A 19,093-nucleotide genomic window follows, 5' to 3' on the forward strand; every position below is an offset into this window, starting at 1 on the left:
GTAGGCTGGTTTATTTCCAGGAAAAATGTATTATTTAATCTAAATCATAACTAATCAATTCTGAAATATGATTGAGCAGAGAAATAGGTCAAAAAGTCACCTAACATTACCAGCTGCAACAGGACTAATCATGAACCACTTCATTTGGGGGAAGTTTTTACCCTTGTGATACTGCAAAAACTGGAATTTAAGAGAGAAAAAAAAAACACAAAATGAGAAACCTCCAATTACTTTGCTTTGATCAGTCTAAAGCTGGGTGTTACCATGGGCCAAAACCACATACCTGAGCTAAACCAGATGGTAAACATAAACATTGGTAAACATTAACTTGAACCGAAACCTAAGATACTGACAGTCACTCTCTAAATATAGTGCTGTAATTGATCATCAGACAGCTCTCCAGCAGATGTCATCACTTGAGGATAATTAGAAGCTGCCATACATTAGAAATACTGTCATGTGGCTGAAACAAGCAAGATTGTTGGCTTCACAATATGAATTTTGCTGGACACAGCCTTCTCCATTAATTAACTAATGTGCAACATGGGCCAGCAATAGCAAGAGATGTACACAACTTTGCTAATGTCATGACCTGCAGAGTCTCAAACCCAGGAGATACCTTAGGGAGGGGTTATTCATGTGCCAGCCCTACACCTGATGCTTTACTACAACCAGCTAGAACCAGGAGTCCTTGAAGCTTAACTCAGCTGGAAACGGGTGGAAGTAACTCCATTTCTACAGGTACTGTCCTACCACAATTTGCTCCCCTCTCTGTGAAGGCAGGGAGGGGGATTGGTGAGACAACAGTACCTGTAAGTAATTTAAGTGTGGGGTGGAGCATAGAGGGCTTGGGGTTTTGTGGGGGTGTAGAAGTTAGGGCTGGAGGAATCACAGGATTGGGGGCTCTGAGGAGGGGATCAGGGCAGGGGAATGTGGAGGGTTCTGAGGAGCATGAATTAGGAGGGGGATTATGGGGTATGAGGAGGGGCTCAGAAGGTGGTTGGGAGGCTGAGGAGGGGCTCAGGCCATGAGGAATGTGGGGTGTGTGCACAGGATTCAGGGCAGGGGACTGCCCTGGGGGTGAGGCAGAGGAGGAACAGCAGGTGCTGTACTTTCCCTCACTCCTTAGTAACAGGAAGCAACATGCACGGACTGGTATGTGTGGCGGCAGCCCCATACTCCTCCCTGAAATGGTGGGGAGGGCTTGGGGCTGGGACAGTCCCAGAGGGGTGCCCACACCCAGCCCTTTTAACCTGCCTGCTGCTGAGTGGGTAGCTGGGGTGGGAGTGCCCCTCATAGCTGAGTGCCCTAGCTGGCCAAAGCACTGCACGGGGATGCATCAGCTTTACTTTCACCTCTGGCTGGAAGACACCAAAGTCCACATTGGTGGAACACCAGTGTGCTTGATTGGCTTGTCCTCCCCTCCTTAGAAGGAGAAGCAGGAAATCTGTACAAGTGGAGTGTAGCCTGGTTTGGACTTGCTTAGTCAGTGCATTCTGTTACTGGCTGCTGCTCCTGACCTCCTGGTTTCCTGACTTGGGGTTCCAAACCTCTGGCTTGTCCACTGACCCTTCACTCTAGGTTCCTGGTCTCTGACTCTAGGTTCTTAACCTGACCCCCTACTTCTGGATCCTGTCTAGTGTAGGAATCTGGTCCCCTCCCCAGTGCTAACCAATAGGCATAGCTAGTGACAGCTAGAAGCTATTTTGTAACCTACTATGGGGAAATATTACTCTTATTTCCTTGAATCTATAACTGTTTTAGAGGAAACCCACTCTCCCTAAATTACCTTCCATTATCAAAGAATTTCCTGTCTACAGAGAATATGCACAGATTTGCCAACTTCTGAGATTATTTAGCAATAATGTACTATGTATTGTCAGCACTCATTAGTGTGACAGTAGCAGTAAAGTAAGCTGAAAATGACTAAATTGCAGTCAGCTCCAATCAACATGCATGTAAATTACCCACCCTACTGTTAACTACTGAGTTACTTCATCTTGTTCCATGGAAACAGTTCAGTAAAGATTAACTAGAATGTCAGAAAATGATCAAACATTGTAATACTTTTTAAAAAGTCACCCTATGCTGACACTTTGGCATATAACATAGGAAAAAGGTTCAGCTTTGCACAAAGCACACAGAATTAGCATGGATACAGGACTGGTTTGACACAGCTTTGGACAATGCTCAGACATCCTGGGGGCCCCTTCCAAACTAAACACCTGTTGAGTGGGTCCATCTTTTTCATAGCCTTTAAGGCCAAAAGGTCTTTTTATATGGGGATTCATGGACTCTTCCAGCAGATGGCAGCACCATTTCTTAGCACTTCTGCAGGCCTCAGCTGCACATTGGCTTTTCTGGCACCGTGTGAATGAATATAAAAATCTACAGGTCCATTTGATGACTCCCAGCAGTACCAGAGACTGCCTGAATAATCTTAACTAGTGACATTTTCTGTAGGTCTAGGCCTTGTCTAAGTTTGGCATTTGTGCCTTGATCCTACAGGTTGAATCTTTCTTGTTGGGCACCTTTGGGACCTGACTGGTGCCAGACAAGAGAATTTACCATAACATGAGAGGTCAATATTGTCTAGCAGTATTACCAACACTTCCACTGCTTACTGGGTTCTTAGAAGACATTTAGGGGTAAATTACAGCTAAATAACAGCACAGACCATTGAGAACCAGGACTGGTGGCTGTACACAAACTTTATGGGACTGTGGAAGACTTGGCCATATCCAGGATCCAGCTAACTAAAATCTTGCTGGATTAAGGATGTTGCTGGCCCAGAGAGTTCCAGATTAGAAAGGCTGAACCTGTAACCAAGCAAATATTCTCAGTGAATATCCTGCAGTGAAAACTCTATGACAGAAAACCAGGATATTCCAAAAAGACAGCCCCATCCTGCTAACAGCACTCCTCTTGGGCCAACTTCTGCCCTAACATGCCTGGACATGGCCCCTTTCAAGGTGAGCCAGTTGGTCATCTCTAAAGACAGAATTTGGCCTTTCCTGGCTTTCCCTGGAACACCAGGTGTCCTGGGCCTTTTTAAGCTGCTTGGACAAAATTCATCCCTGATGCAGCCCTCTGGACCTCAGTGAGGTTGTACCAGGGCTGGAGACTGGGCCGTTGTTGTTTAAATGCTTTGAATGGAGGGTTGAATGCAATATTTTTCATTTACTTTTTATTTTTGTTTGCCTCTGACAGCATCACGTGCAGCCTTGCCCTGCTTGTGGGATTGTGTACAGATCGGATGAGCACCACCCACCTATATTACCAAATAAGGCTGAGCTGCCTCTGCAGTTAAGTGGCAGGTGGGTGAGTGCTCATTGTGAAGTCCGGCCAGCTGTGCTTTTCCTTACCAGGTACTTCATATTTCATGGCACCAATCGCACCTGGGAAGGGTACTATTATCACTACTCTGACCCGCTCTGCAAACAGCCGACTTTCACCATCTATGCCTCTGGGCACTACACCAAGGGCGTCCCAGCCTCCAAAGTGAGAGGGGGCACAGAGCTGGCCTTTAAAGTGACCTATGCGCGGGTTACACCAATGGATCAGGTAACCCTGACTATGCTAAACTCCTCAGAGCCAGGGACCTGCGGGGAGGCCAGCTCCTGGAGTGCTGGGGTGGAGCAAGATATAACAGTGACCAATGGGTGCCTGGCTTTGGGCATCAAGCTGCCCCACACAGAATATGAACTCTTTAAAATGGAGCAAGACATGAAAGATCGCAGCTTGCTGTTCATTGGTGAAAGGCCCACGGATGGGTCCAGCCCTGACAGACCTGAGAAGCGTCCCACTTCCTACCAGGCACCCCTTATTCAGTGTGCTGGAGCGATGGGGATCTTTTCTAAACACAGCAGTCCAAACTACCTGGCAAAAGAGGGTAATAATGGGAACGAAACACTAAAACCTTTGCCTGTGGCCTTATTATTATCATTTACAGCAATGCAGCTTTTAAGATGGGCCTAGAGGACTTGAGGTGTTTGCTCAGGTGCAGGAAAGAATTCAGACACTCTGGGTGCTAAGACAATCCCCTTTCGATAAGCACATCTGGAATCAGCTTTGCTCCAATTTCTGTATCCATTAAAACCAAAATGGATATGCAAGAGCTTGTCCCTGCCCAACGTCTGATTGTGTACTATGTGTACTGGGCATGTATTTCCTAAACAACCTTCATTGGACATAAATCTAATGTGGTGTCATGGATATGTGGCAAATTGTCAGGTAATTTAGAAATACTAAAAAGATGAATTAACTGCTGGTTCTCGCTGACAGCATTGCTAGGATATAATCGAGGGCTGCGTTTGCACAACAGTAAAAAATTCTATAGCTCTGACTGCTCCTTCTCGCAGAAACTCTCCTCGTTACTGCTATTTAAGTTCACGTTGCTCTTTGGTGACAGCTCTGGATCAGTCACAAACACTTTTCTTGGCAGTTTACGGGTATCTATATTACATCTATATCAGCTAGCATGTGTCTACACAAACATCCTAACGATGCTCATAGCAACAAGCTGCCAGTAGTTCAGGAAGGGCTCTCAGGGGAAGACTAGTGCCATCCTTGCAACCTACAATCAAGTTTTTCCCAGGCTCCAGGCTGTGATGGTCCCAGTACATTTTGGCTCATGAGCTTACAACAGGTACTACCCTGTCCCTGTCACATTATAATGACTGTGTAAGGGGTTGGGTTTGCTCTTTTCCATCTTCCTCTTATCACTTAGCCCAAATGTTCTGAGACATGACCAGCCAGGTTATGACTGTACCACTTACTGGCTATTAGCGAGACACAAACATAGATCCAAAAAGACACTATAGAGACCCTACATTACCCGTCCCCACTTCAGCACAATACCATGTGCATTTGCTGGCACATCCCCTTAACAAGAGTCATCAAGCCAACTCTGGACTAGATCTCAAACATACAAGTGCAAGGAAAACATCTGAGAAACCAGATCTAGGTAAGTTAATGGGAGGGGTGCAGAAGAGAGAGACTGCTCAGGCACCACTATCCAGTCCTGGCTAATTTCTCCATTCCCAGAGAGCAAGGTATGGAATTATATTCCCTAGCCTACTGGAACTCAAAGGACCATCTTATGCAAGCTGAATTCTCTCCCTCTAACCTTCCACATACACATCTGTATTTGGAAGTAAATTGGCTTTAATTTAGTTTTCAGTTTAAATTGATTCCAGAATGAACTACAATAAACCGCATTACAGTAGTCCGTTGAGTTAAGCAAGAGTTATGTTCCCAGACACCCTCATGTAACTCAAATTTTGTGTGTGTGTGTGGGGGGGGGCTTTTTCCTCATTGGAACGCACATTCTGCAGCCCGGGAAGCAGCAGGAGCACCTGGAGCTCCTTTAGAAAGCTATGTCCTGGGGGTGGGGAGGGGGCAGTTGGGGAGGGTTAAGCCTGGGGGTGGGTTGGGGCTGTGGGAGGGTGCCAGGGGGGTTAAGCCTGGGGTAGGTTAGGGCTGCAGGGTGGGCAGTGACCTGGGGCTACTCAGCCCTTTGGGGCATTGAGCTGGAGCTGCATGGGGTGGATTGATCTAGGTCACAGGTTTGAACCAGGGCTGTGCAGGGTGGGGGGTTGAGCGAGGGCCAGGGGAGTGGGATTTTGAGTTGTGCTTTACTTGCATTAATGTGCGATAAGCCCAACTCAAAATTGCACATTTTGAGGGAGTACTGTGTAGAGCCTCTTTAATTGTGAATAACTGCATCCATACAAGGATTTTATACCATTGAACTAATCGGTTTAGAATTCACATATTTAGATAATTCAGATATTTTCTGGCTGGTACCCGCTGGACAAGCCCTAATACAACAAATAAGTTTTACAAGTCTGTAACTACGTACTGGGGACTGTGTACATTAATAGTTGATTTATACACATTTAATAATCAGCTCACCTGATAGTGGTACAAATTATCTCCAGCAAATCTACATACCTGCCACATAAAATACCTTGTACATTAACATCTGTACATCTTCCAAAATACTTTTTCTGTTTAAAGCTAATTGTGTTTTGATGCCTGCTATGTACAGGAATCTGAGGTTAAAGGCATATGTTTAAAAATGACCCATGTGAACAAGTGCAGTGAGTGTAAACAAATTTCCTATACTTTTCTCACGGGTGCAATGCAGCGTTCCCTCTAAGTTCTTCCATCCATGGGAAGAATAACTTTTGTTATGTGCACCACCAACAGAAACATATGCTGCCCACTGGGTTGTGGGTGCTCTGCTAATTAATATGGCAGCACCTGAATCTCTTCTGAGTGGCTGCCCAAGAGCTCAGCTTACAGGGAACACCAGTGTAATGGAAAGTTTGCAGTCTGCTCAACCACCCTGACATATCAAAATACAAAGGGTCATTTTGATATTCCAAAAAATGGCAATGCTCCCTGGGGTTTAGAATTACAATTTTTAGGTTTATAATAGGACATGCAACCTTTTTCTCAACACCACTTAAGTTTTGCAGCCCAAGTTACTAATCCAGGAGGCCCAGGATGACGTAGCTAACAAACATATGGTATACATGTCCAAGTTATTCTCTGCCACCTGGAACCAAAGAGAATCCATGAGTACAATGCTCATGCAGTGATGGCTTAGGCTATGTCTATACTAGACACATAAGTAGACCATCCATTGTGTAGCTAAAACTGGCTGATCAGAAGTCAACTTCCATGTCTGTCTATACATGTGGCCATAGTGACTTCTGCATCAAGGGGGGAAAAACTTGCACTGGAAGCCCATTTCAAACTATTTGGTTGTTTACGGGGAATCAAGAGTCACTGTTTAGACTTGCAAAATCAGGCCATAAGTTTGAATTAAATAATATTCATGGATTAGCTCACATGATTGCCTGTAGGTCACAGGCAATTAAATTTCACCATTGTATTGAGCCTAAGAAGTTGTATGTAGCTAGAGTACATCCTCCAGAAAGGCATCCAGTCTTGATTTGAAGGGATGATCCTCCTCCACTTCCCTTGGAAGTCTGTGCCAATGGATAATCACCCACACTGGGGAAACTACATACTTACATTCTATTGGAAATTTGTCTGGCTTCAGCTTTCAGCCCTTCATTCTTATACCTTATTTCAAAATTGGTAACAATGCATAGTGCTTATTTCAAAATAGATATTTTGAAGCAGGGGTTGTGTAGACAGCTAATAGGGGCTATTCTGAAATAAGCCATAGGGCATCCAATGGGTCTATTTTGAAATAGGCTCTTGTGCCTGGATACTCTATTTTGAAATAGTGCTCAGCTATTTCAAAATGCATTGCAGGTAGCAATATTACTTTTAAAATAAGCTATTCCGAAAAATCTCTTCCAGAACAGCTTATTTTGAAATAATGCTGCCTGACAGAACTCTTTAAGTTGTTAACTCAAAGGCATTTTCACTAGTCCTCAGACTTGTGTAGCTCTTCGGCATCCACTCATTTTTCAAAATCCTTTTTAGAAACAGGGAAACAACTGCACACATTAGGTCAGCATCCACCTCATCAGTGCTGTATATAGAGGTAAAATCACTCCATACTCCTACTCACTACTTACTTGTCCTTACATCCAAGGGTTGCAGACCTTTGTGTTACAGCATCACACTGGAACCTTACCTGCAGCTGATAAATCCCTGTAACCCCCAAATCTGTTTGAGTTTCTACTTTCCTGAATACAGTTCCCCAGTTGGTAGGTCTGGCCATACTGAAAGGGCCCAGATTACCAAGCAATTGAGGTGGCTTTGTATGTCTGCTCCACTCTCATTTTCATTTCGCAGTCTACCAACTGTTGTGTCAATAAGCAGTTAGCAGCAGTGGTCTTATATTTACTTCCAGCTGACATAGGAGAATGTTGACTAGCTTTGGATCTAGTACTTATCCCTGTTAAACACCACTAGAAACTTCCTCCTGTGAGTAGTCTCCAGTTATCTACTGTGAGCTCTTTCAATTTGTCATTTAACAGATGCTTTACTGATATTGTATTATGCATATTTTTAAAATCAGAAGTCGTGGTATTAAGTCAAACCCAGGAGTGATACTGTATTACATCTACACAGTTATCATCTACCAAGTTTGTAATCTCATCCAGGAGCTAAATCTTTGTTTGACAAGACTTATTTTCCATAAAATTTTGTGGACTGGCTTTAATTTATATTCCTCCCCTTTAATTCTTTATTAACAGAAGCCTGTATGAGCTTGTCCATTATTTTGCCCAGGACAGATGTAAGGTAACAAAATCTAGAGTTACTTATATCCTTTTGCCAGCCCAACTGAATCCTTCTTCCAGGCTTCTGACATATCCCTTGTATTCCAAGATTTATTAAAATCAACAAAGCAGCCAATCACTATCTCCAGCTGTCATAATGAAATCCAAAATAGAACTTCCCAACATTGTGTACAATAAATACAGCCAGTGTTAGAAAAAAAAGCAATCTTGCATGGAAAAGAACAATGGCAACTGGATTCCTTTCCTCTCAAAAAGTTACTTTTGATTTTTTTTTTTAATCAGTCATTGAGGGAAAAAAAACGTGTTTTGGAGAGTCACGACATTCTCAGGCCACTTAGGCACAGAATAAAAATCCACAGGAGTGGATAATTTGTCTCTCTGAAAAATCAAGTCCCTTTAAAAACATGTTAAAATTTTGTACCTCTGCTTTTTTAGAAGGTATAAATGCATTTTTGTTCCTCATGCATTACTTTTTTCTGTGTTAACTGTTCATGCTCTCTTATTTTAACAGCATCAGATATTTATTAAAGTTGCTTTTCTAAATTCCTCTTTTTCTGGTGGTATGTGAAAACACAGCCTGGGTTGAAAGTTGGATGACAAAGTTCCTAAACTGAGATCCATGTTTACTTCTTAATTATAAAACTCTTCAATCACCAGGCTATCAACCAGCTGTCTTTATGCTCTCCTTTTTAAAGTTGCTTTGGAAGTGCAAACCTGGGCATTCTTGGATAAACGTGGATCAACTTAAACAAAAAGGAGGTGTCTTTAGCACTTTGTTGGACAAATTATACATTGAATATGGACAGCAAATAGTGAGACAGTAGATTGATTGTGCAGCTTCACTGGAACATTATGGAACAAGTTGAAAGAATTAAACTGTAAAATGTGTATGTCATGTCTCAAGGTGGAGAAAGTATTTTTCAGAAGCGTTGATGTGATTCAAGACTCAGGCGCTCAGCAGTCTCAATTAAATTAACTTTCAGTGAGGGCAGGTCTAGAATACAACTGACAGTCAAATTAAGGTAGGCAACACCACCTACATTAATGACATAGCTGGAGTTGATGCACCTTAATTCCAGCTTCCATACTGTCTCCAGTGGGGAAGTCAACAGGAGTCCTGACGCCCAATGAAGGGCAAAAGTATCGGTGCTGATACAGGCAGCTTGCAAATTCAGTTTAGCACAACCCTACCAAACATGCTAAAAATCAAACCCCGGAGAAGTGACCGCAGCAGCATCTACTTTCCTGGAGGTGAAGTTGTAGCTTAAGACAGAGTCGTAAATGCCCAAGTTTATTTTTAAAAAGGAGCTTAGTTTGAGATGTCAGTTTTGAAACGTTTCACTAATACTCTCCATTAGGACTCATGTGGCCATACGACAGTTACGCAGTGTAAGGTACACAGCAGTGTTATTCTGAAATAAGCTATCCAGAAAGTTATTCCAGAATAGTTTATTTCAAAATAAAGCTGCTACCCACAATGCATTGGAAATAGCATTTAGATATTTTAAAATACAGCATCTACACACAATAGAGCCTATTTCAAATACACCCACTGGATGCACTATGGCTTATTTCAAAATAGGCTCCACTCCCTGTCTAAACATCCCCTATTTTGAAACAGGTGCTAATCCTCATGGAGGGCTTGTCTACACTTGTCCCCAGCCTCGAAGGAGGCATGTTAATCAGGGTGATGTGAGATTACTAATGAAGTGCTGTGGTTAACATGCAGCATTTCATTAGACTAATTCTCCCATGTGGCAACTTCAAAGTGTCAACATAAGTGTAGCCATGGGCTCTTTGAAGTGCCAGCGGCTATATGCACACCGGCACTTCGAAATTTGATGCTTTGAAGTTGCCGCGGGGGAGAATTAGCCTAATGAAATGCTGCATATTCACCACAGCACTTCATTAGTAATCTCACATCACCCTGATTAATGTCCCTTTTGAAGAAGGGGGCAAGTGCAAACCAAGCCAGAATGAGGTTAATCTATTTCGAAATAAGCCAACCGCTATTTCAATTATTTTGAAATAGTGGTTGCATTGTGTAGATGGCTGCTATTTCAACATAACTTTGCCGTGTAGACATACCCTTAGATAATAATGTAGAATGAAAAGCACACCTGTCTTAACTTACTGTTGAAAGCTAGCCATGCTATCAGAAAGGAAAATACATATGGTCTGGTTGGTGGAGATGAGCAAATAATAAATTCCTGAACTGGAACCTATCAGAAAAAAAAAATCCAGCTGAATTTGAAATTAACAATTTTTCATCAGACTGATGTAACATAAAAAATTCATTTCAAATTGGGCAATACACTAGCCTGACCCACATTTAATTTTTTTTAAATTAGATGACCAAAATATTTCAGGTTACCCACAATTGTTTTTCATCTTGATTTAGCCATTTTGGGTACTTTTCACCTTTGAGCAATTAAACACAAACTTAATCAAATGTCAAATTGGTCAAAACACCCCCTTCTCCCCCCCAAAAAAAATCCCAACCCTATTAGTTGAATTTGAACTGTGTGGGCAAGCAATTCTGGACCCCAAAAATGCATTTTGAAAGGGGGGGCATACACCAAACACTGAAAAAATACTACCCACAGCTCTGGCATCAGATCTCACTCCTGGCTCCCTCACGGTATTGTTGTGCAATCACTTCATCTTGAATAGTGACAGAGAAATAGCTGTGTTAGTCTGTATTCTATCAAAACAAAAAGGCAGTCATGCTACATGACTGTCTTTTTGTTTTAATCACTTCATCTGTTTCTCTTCTCACCCTGTCAGTCTTTTGGCTGCTGAGATTGGAAGTTTTGGGGTGTGGAGTGGGACACTCATTTAAAATATTTGTATAGGTTGAACCTCTCTAGTGCAGCACTCTCTCATCCACCAACTTCTGTGGTGTGGCATGATTTTAGTTAACTGGATGTCCACTGATCATAGGTGTAGTCAAGTTTCCCATGGTCCCATAAAGTTTGTTGACAGTCAGTAGTCCTGGCTCTCAGTGTTCTGTGTGGTTATTTAGCTGTAATTGATCCCTAACTGTCTTTTAAGAGACCAGTGAAAGTATTAGTAATGCTGCTTGACAACACTGACCCCGCCCCCCGGGTTCAGCAAATTCTTATTCAGCACTGGTCAGTTCCCAACGGTGTTGGACTTGAGAGGTTCAACCTATATGTAGTGTGGTCTTCATTTTGCCCAGGAATCAAAGTTCTGGGATCTCCTATCTTTGGAGTGCCTGCCATTGCAACTTTAATGTCCTTTTAATGTAGTTTTTTGTACAGCCTTCAAATTCTAAATAGATGACTACATAAGTACATCACACCTTGAGATTTCACAGCCAAGGATGAAGCCAAGAAACTTAAAGACTAGAATATAAGGAGATGCCAGATACATAACAACTGCTTCTAGTATGTAGCTGTAATTTGTTCAAAAACTAATTCCTTTTTTACTTCCTTCTTTTCCTTGGGGGTTGGCTGGGGGAGTTTTATGACAATAGATGACAAGATGAAAAAGTATGACTTGGTGATGAAGGAGGAGGAAAGGACAGTGTTTTGCATTTCTGGTGCTAGGATTACATTTGATGTTCACGGCAAAAGAGAGGAATCAGTGTAAGTTTTGGTTAGGTTTGGGGGCACAACAGATCTACATCAAAATTTACTTTTTCAAGTGAAATGTGTCACTTCTATGCCAACATCCCTTAGAACAAGTGATGAAATATACATTACTCTGACTATAAAACAAAGTAATCTTAAACATAGTCAAAGGATTTATGCCTCCAGTTTTTAACAATGAAGCCTGCTATTAAGCAAGAGTTTATTTATGTTAGCATTGTATTCCATTGCCATCTTTTAATGAAGTCAATCTTTAGCATAGCTATGTTTCAAGCTGTATGAACAATCACAGCATGTTGTGAAGAATCACTTGTTTCTGTGAAGTGACTGATGGGTTTCTATGAACATTTTCTATTGAGTAAATTACATTTTGAGAGATGCACATGTAATTATGTTATTGCACAATAAGCCACAATAGCTTCCAAATGGAGAGCTGGACTCCTACACGATAGAGGTTCTTTCTAATTGTACTTCTGCAATAAAATAAGCCTCATCTCAAAAATGGCCAATGTAAAATAAATAAAAATCAAGGAACTGCTTGATGATAGCTTGGGATGCATTTCGCACTGTACATGATCAAGCACTTGCATCTGAAAGTGAAATTTATACTCTAAACTGCTATTTGTGCTTTGTGTTTATGGCTGCCAGAGTTTAAAGATAAAGAGACCCATTAATGTATAAGTCTGATAATATTTCTAAAAGACACACATTCAGTACTTTAAGGCTTAGTTGCTTCAGGCCCTATTTGTACAAGTATTGTGCACGCAACTCAAAAATTGCACACAAATACATCTAATCAGCTATTTTAATGCATAATTGTGCACTTGTATCAGCTGAGAATGCCTAAGTCTCCCCTTTACATTTTATGAGTGTTTGAACGCTTCACCAAAAAATTAAACACAATATACCACTTCTCTGTAATACTGGGAACTCTGGGTTTTCAATAGCTGCAATCCATGTTGAATTAGAATGGAAAAATAGCTCTCCAACACCATGATTCTATTCTGCTGCTGCTAAGTGGTATTGCTGTTACCACATCCACCAGAAATAGGAAGTTCAGAATGTTCTATGTTATTAACCAACTGGACTGTATGTATATGCTAATATAGACACAACAGTCCTCAGGACAAGTTGCATGACACCACAATGCAAAATGAGTAGCTTTGAAGGCTGAAAACAATCTTTAGGTTGTCTGTTGTGACTAAGAATGATTTCCAGATAAGAGGAACAAAAGAGCAGTAATGTATTTCCTGAAAAAGAGCATCATGGCAACGTTTAAACTGCCATTCTCAATTTCTTTGGCTTTCTTGCATCAAGAATTGCAATATTAAATATTTTAAGATTGTATAATGCCACTTAACAACTGCAGACACGAACATGTACAACTATATATAAATGTTAGCTGGTAAGGCTAGGTTTTTTAATTCAGGTGTTTGCGCACAGAGGATATAATCCCTTTGTAGTGTCCTGGTGAGGAGAGAAACTAAATTTGCAGAATGGATTTCACATTGTACTTCGCTTGTAGGACTTCTGAGGAAGTGAATTCATATAGAATACTGCTATCAGGCATCTAACTTAAAATTTCACTTATTAGGGAACTACACTATGGTATTCCAATTCTGGTCACTGAAATGTTCTAACCACCACCTCATTCTCTAATGACGAAGGCCATTAATTGTAAATAATTCCAACTGTGAAAATATACACATAAATTTGGTGCTTAACCTGCACATGCAATTGCTGCAGTTGTGCATGTCAATCAGGGAACTGCCAATCCAAAGGGACAATCCTGATCATTTCTGCATGGTATCCCCTCATTTCAAAACACAGGCTTCTATGTGAAAATAAGGAAAACGTTCCTTTTATTTGCCAGTTTACACTTCATGCAAAGGTACATTTGTTCCCTTGCAAGTAAATTTAAATCCTGTATCTAAAGGGGAAAGACTCCCAAGTTCTACAAAGTGAAATTTTTGATTAAAGAGCCCTTTCCTGCTTCCACCCCAAACGACCAACACACTAAAGCTTATACATCATCATTACATGTAATACTGACTTGGGTTTAAAATTGCACTTGTGAGGCTGCCCTGCTTTTAAAGACAGCCACAGTGCTCCAGTGGTCACTGCCACCCAAAATATTTGCATTCAGTCTAGTCTCTATTTAGTCATGGTTCTTTTAGATACATCCTACAAAGCCAGGAAAGCAAATTCTTCAGGCATCATATCAATTGCAAGTCTTTTAAAAACACCAATTCAGAATGCTTCCTGTGTTAATCAGTCATTTCGGTTAACAGAAGCTGAACAGTTTTGCAAGGCTTCTATTAGTTACTGGTCTCCTAAAGATCAAAGCTGTAGCTTTTTAAATTTGTGTACAAGTCTGCCCATCTGTCTACAACTCTGCCATGATGATCTCACTGCTGATCTTCTTTCTCTGTGCCATTTCCAACCTGTTGTACGCTCACACAAAAAAGTAGAGACCTTAATTGTTTTTCCCATACCATACAAAACCAGCTTGGTTCTAGTCTATCGTCACAGCCTCTCTGAAAATGCACCTCTTCCTGTTTTTTGTCAGCTGCTCTACAAGTCTCCAAAGAAATGCGCACACAGAGAATATGATGAGATTTAGCTTTACCTGCAAGGTTAGTACTGCAAAAATTTTGCTACATCTGCATAATGTAGAGCAAAGGGAACTATTTGTAGATAAGTAAATATCCATCAGCATTTGTATTATGGCAATGATGGAAAAATAGAATGCAGAAGAAAATTACCAACCTAAGTACTTTCCCTCATGCCTTCAGATTGACTAAGGAATAAGAATGGATTAGATATAAACACCATTTTAAAGCTGTTTAGGATTCAGAGGTGTGCTTCAATCTATTGCACATTTTAGCCTCTTCAATCTTACAGGGCATCTTAATCTGATGGCTTCTGAAACTGGAATCCAACTAAGATTATATGAGTAGTCAACTGAAGAGAATAGGTCCTTATATATATATATCATGCCTCAATATTGTGAATACACATGCCTTACAGGTAGCATTATTACAGCCTTACAGTGACACTATTGTTACTAATTAATATAATCATATTATTATTACTGCCTTATGGTCTCACTTTGAATAAATTCTCAGGCTCACTGACTACTGACTCCAATCACCAGAGATCACCTAGTAAATAAAACAGACTGACAATGGGGTTATTCTATACACCACTATTCCATCAAATGCACTTTTATGGAGACTACTTCTGGAGATTAAAATGGGGCTGGAGAAAACAGTGTTGAAATAAGACTAGCAATTCCCTGACACCATATTTGATCGTCAAGACTAACTGCAGGTCCTTTTAAAAAAACTGACTAACAAAAGTAACAAAAGGAACTTTTAATCTCTGGGCTTTATTTAATTTTTTTTTTTTTTTTTTTTTTTAAGATGCTACATAGTCAAACAGGATTCGTCTTTTTACGGCATAGAACTAGTTTACTACTAATTTTTTTTTGCTAGATAGACTCATTTATTTACATACAAAAAACAGTTTCCTGGCTGCTGTTTCCCCAATGTTTAAGTGATCAAAACTTTAACAATTACATAGTGACCAAAACATCAGGAGGCAGAAGAATCTTGCGTCACTACAGCAGTAAATTTTTAGTTCTATCCACTGGTTTTAGAACAGGTGCCTTTTTATATCATAGTAGTAAGTCAATTTGAGACAATAAGGAAACATGAGATGAAATACATTAAATAAGTTAAGTATGCATTAAACATCTCCGAGGAACATTTCGATTTAACTAAATGAACCAACAGCAATGTAGCTTGGTCCCTTTAAGTGAACAATGCATTGACCTTTATTGTAAATCAGTTTCATACCAGTCAATATACACCTCTTAATGATGCCTAGCACATTTAGCGTGGCCACAAATTCTTTCCAGCTTTTCACTAATAATTTAAGTGCCAATAAACTGGTAATTTGCACAGAGTTGAGGACACTGACAAACTGTTAAATTTAGGAGTAGAATGGTGGAACAACATATTTTACAGAAGTTATCAACCCCTCCTGCCTAACCCAGCTCCAAACATCCAAAAGGGCCAGCTCTAGCAGTGGAAGAATAAATCTTTTTCTTTTTAAAAAGAAAAGAGGTAATCCAGCAACATGTACCAAGGTTTAAGAATGTTTAAAATGACATTTACAATATGCCATTGTAGTGTTAAATCATGATTTTTCCCCATTGCTTAATAAAGAATATTCTTTATCATTCATTCACTTACTGTACATTTTAAACTTTCTAGAGGATTACATTATGTTATATTTGTGCAGGGGTAATTTAAAGGCAAGACCTGTGAGATGTCATACATTAATTTTTTTTAAAACATTGTTATGAATAAATTTAATCCAATGATATGGCAGAACCATCAAGCCAATTTACAATCCTCAGCATGCTGCCTCTACAAGGCTATTTTTCCTATAATTACGCCAACAATAAAGAACAAAACCACCAAAGCAAGTAGTCTAGTGCTGAGCCCTTCCTCCTTGACAGCAGTTGCAGATGCAGATATTGGGTTGTTTATCTGGGGAGCCTTCCTCATCCGCAGTCCGTCTTCTTCCTACAGGACAGAACCCTAAGGTATTAATTTTGGGAAAAAGCTTAACTGAAAACAAAACAAAACAAAACAAAACCTTAGTGTTAACTAAGCCTTAGGTATATTTCTTTGGAAAGGCAAACAATTTTGACACAGAAGCACAATACTGTTTTGCTTCATTCCTACCATCTAATCTGAATGGGGATAAAAATCAATTAATTTAAGTATCATCACACAAATGTACATGGGGTGTGGGGGGAGCGGGAAGCAACTTAAAGAGTTTGATGATCAGTAGTGTGCATACAAATTAGTTGTACAAATGTGAATACAAACCTACAGTTACGGAGATGCCAACTGCCAATGGATTAACTTTGAATTGTGAAGTAGTAATTTCTCTCAGGTACTTGAACTAAGTGATTCCATTTTTACTTTCCATATGCAAGCTGACATTACATGACACCTCACTGATAAAACTGGGAATTACTGGCATATGTTGTACTATAATCCGACCAGTGCTCTCAATCTAAGAAGAGTCAGGTCAGTGATCCAATGAAGGGCTGATGGAAGAGCTGTAATTTTATCTGGATGCTGTATTCATTTCCTCCTGACCCAAACAACTGTGTAACAGTGCTGCAGGCTATTACCCAAGCCAGAAAACTATTTGGGGTGGATAAAGTGAGCCCTTTGTGCCCACAACAGATATGAGAAGGCTTTAGCTAAATGGCTCTAACACTGGCCGTGGAATTTAAAAAGGCAGACGCATCAAATATTAGTTGCAACATCGAAGTAACAAGCTCAAGTTTGGACAAAATGAAATTAAGCTGCTCTTCCAAAAGGGGGAAAACAATTGCAATACAATTAGTAAAGCTTTAAAAATTCACAGGTAATTTGGAAACTTCCTTACCTTATTTTTAACTTTTTTTTTTTTTTTTGCATTAATTCATTCTAGTAGGAAGCTCAGCCTACAGCACTGCTCAATTCAGCAGTCTTCATTTTTAAAATTAGAATCTTTATATCATGCAATATTTACCAAAAGAAGCAGATCACAGATAGTTAAGGATTTTACAGTTATGTCTTACTTCTCTGAGAATCTGGCTATCAGCACCTAAGATAGCAGAACGGCATGCAAATAGGGCAAGTCACAGCTATTCTGCACACTGTTGGGCATCTACATTAGAAGATACAGTGAGCAGTAACATTCGAGGTAAAATAACTTTCTTGTAGTGTTGCAAAAGCAGACATTTAGGCTACACTACAGCAATGTGTTGACAGAAGTTACTCTCAGACGATATCTTCCAACAAAACTTCTGTTGAGAGATTGCAGCCACACATGAAAGCAGATTGCTCTGTTGATCTGCTCTGTGGACAGAGTGGCCAGACTACCCAGGCGTTCTCTTCAAAGAGTGGCCAATTGAAAGCACAGGAGACAGGGTGTCCCAGAAGCTCTGTCTGTCAACAGAGGGCCCCCTGGAGCATTCAAACTGACTTTCTGTCATCAGATTCTGTTGAGAAACGTGTTTTGCCTCCTGGGAGAAGGTCAGAATGCTGGTGACAGAAGTAGTGCATTCTGTTGATTTACGGACAATAGAACACATTTGAAATGTGGAAATTCTGTGAGTTTTGTCAACACAACTCTAGTGTAGATGTAGCCTTACAAAGGGATTTTTTTAATTCTGGCCTGCCTCATTACACACTCCCCTGCAATTCTGGCTTCAAGATTTTCAGCTACTCTTCATGGGTCTTTCATTAAAGCAAAAATTAGATTAAACTTTCCACTTATAATACTAATGACTTAAAAGATTCAGCACAGCACTATGAAAATTCTAAAGTAAGAAACATACTAAGACAACATATACACTACCATGGAAGATCTACCTGCTCAAGATCAATCTTCTGGGATTTTATTTCATACGTCTAGTATGGATGCACAAAATCGAGCTCTCAGGGGCTGAAGTCAACCCCTGTACTCCTCACGAGATGTGAGGCGTAAGGGAGGTTGACAGGAGAGTTTCTCCCATGAAGCTTCCCCTTTAGAGGCAGACAAGTTAGCCGAGCACAGATACGTTGATTTTACCTATGCAATTGGCATAGCTAGATTTGCAAATCTGCAGTCAACTCTCTTAGTCTAGTATAGGCATGGCATTCAGCACCATAAGAAATATATTTAAGAACGCTTTAGTTTGGAAAAGCGTATGGCGTTTCAGTCATCTTCTAAGTCACTAGCAAGTGACTAGTAAGTGAGGGCACGAACAGAGAGTTAGAGAGGAAGTTCTCTAGGCAGGTAAAGGAGAAGGCAAAACAGGATTCTTAAGTAAGAGGCTGTCTGGGTGAGTGTTGTGTTTGGGGCTTCTGGCTGTGGCGTTTTTCTGCTCTGTGGTGTGTGGTTGTTAGTTGGGGTTTTGGTTTTTTTTCCCCCGGCCCCCCCGCCCCAACGGAGGGTGGACTGGGACTGGCAGTTGGAATCTGTTGGCTTCTAAATAAGCTTGTTATCTAGAAGCCTCGGCTGATTGGCTGAGCCTCAGTAAGGCGAGGGACTTTGAGGCAGTTCAGGGCTTTATAAAGCAGTGTCCTAGCTTAGAGTGGGAGTTTGGAAGAGGCCAGGGACCCTTGCTTTTCTTTTAAATCACTGTTCTAGGATGGAAGGCATGGATAGTGACAGGTCTGCTGCTGTTACCTG

At 40.7% G+C, this 19,093-nt stretch overlaps 2 protein-coding genes across 5 annotated transcripts in view; one reads left to right on the forward strand and one right to left on the reverse strand.

Annotated features, from left to right (window-relative positions):
* Nucleotides 1–9,944, forward strand: part of APCDD1L (APC down-regulated 1 like) — a 32,601-nt gene extending 22,657 nt beyond the window's left edge. For all 4 annotated transcript variants that reach the window (XM_075011403.1, XM_075011404.1, XM_075011401.1 and 1 more), the window contains one exon: nucleotides 3,211–9,944. In XM_075011403.1, coding sequence (XP_074867504.1) covers nucleotides 3,211–3,978 — 768 coding nt within the window. In that variant the 3' untranslated portion in view covers nucleotides 3,979–9,944. The remainder of the gene's footprint in view (nucleotides 1–3,210) is intronic.
* Nucleotides 9,945–15,234: 5,290 nt separating this feature from the next.
* VAPB (VAMP associated protein B and C) overlaps nucleotides 15,235–19,093 on the reverse strand; it is a 59,272-nt gene continuing 55,413 nt past the window's right edge. Inside the window, exon 6 of the mRNA XM_075011586.1 lies at nucleotides 15,235–16,440. Within this exon, the coding sequence (XP_074867687.1) occupies nucleotides 16,282–16,440 (159 nt within the window). The 3' untranslated portion in view covers nucleotides 15,235–16,281. The remainder of the gene's footprint in view (nucleotides 16,441–19,093) is intronic.

The sequence above is a fragment of the Carettochelys insculpta genome, chromosome 17 (genome assembly GCF_033958435.1).
Source record: "Carettochelys insculpta isolate YL-2023 chromosome 17, ASM3395843v1, whole genome shotgun sequence".
NCBI classification, from domain to species: domain Eukaryota; kingdom Metazoa; phylum Chordata; order Testudines; family Carettochelyidae; genus Carettochelys; species Carettochelys insculpta.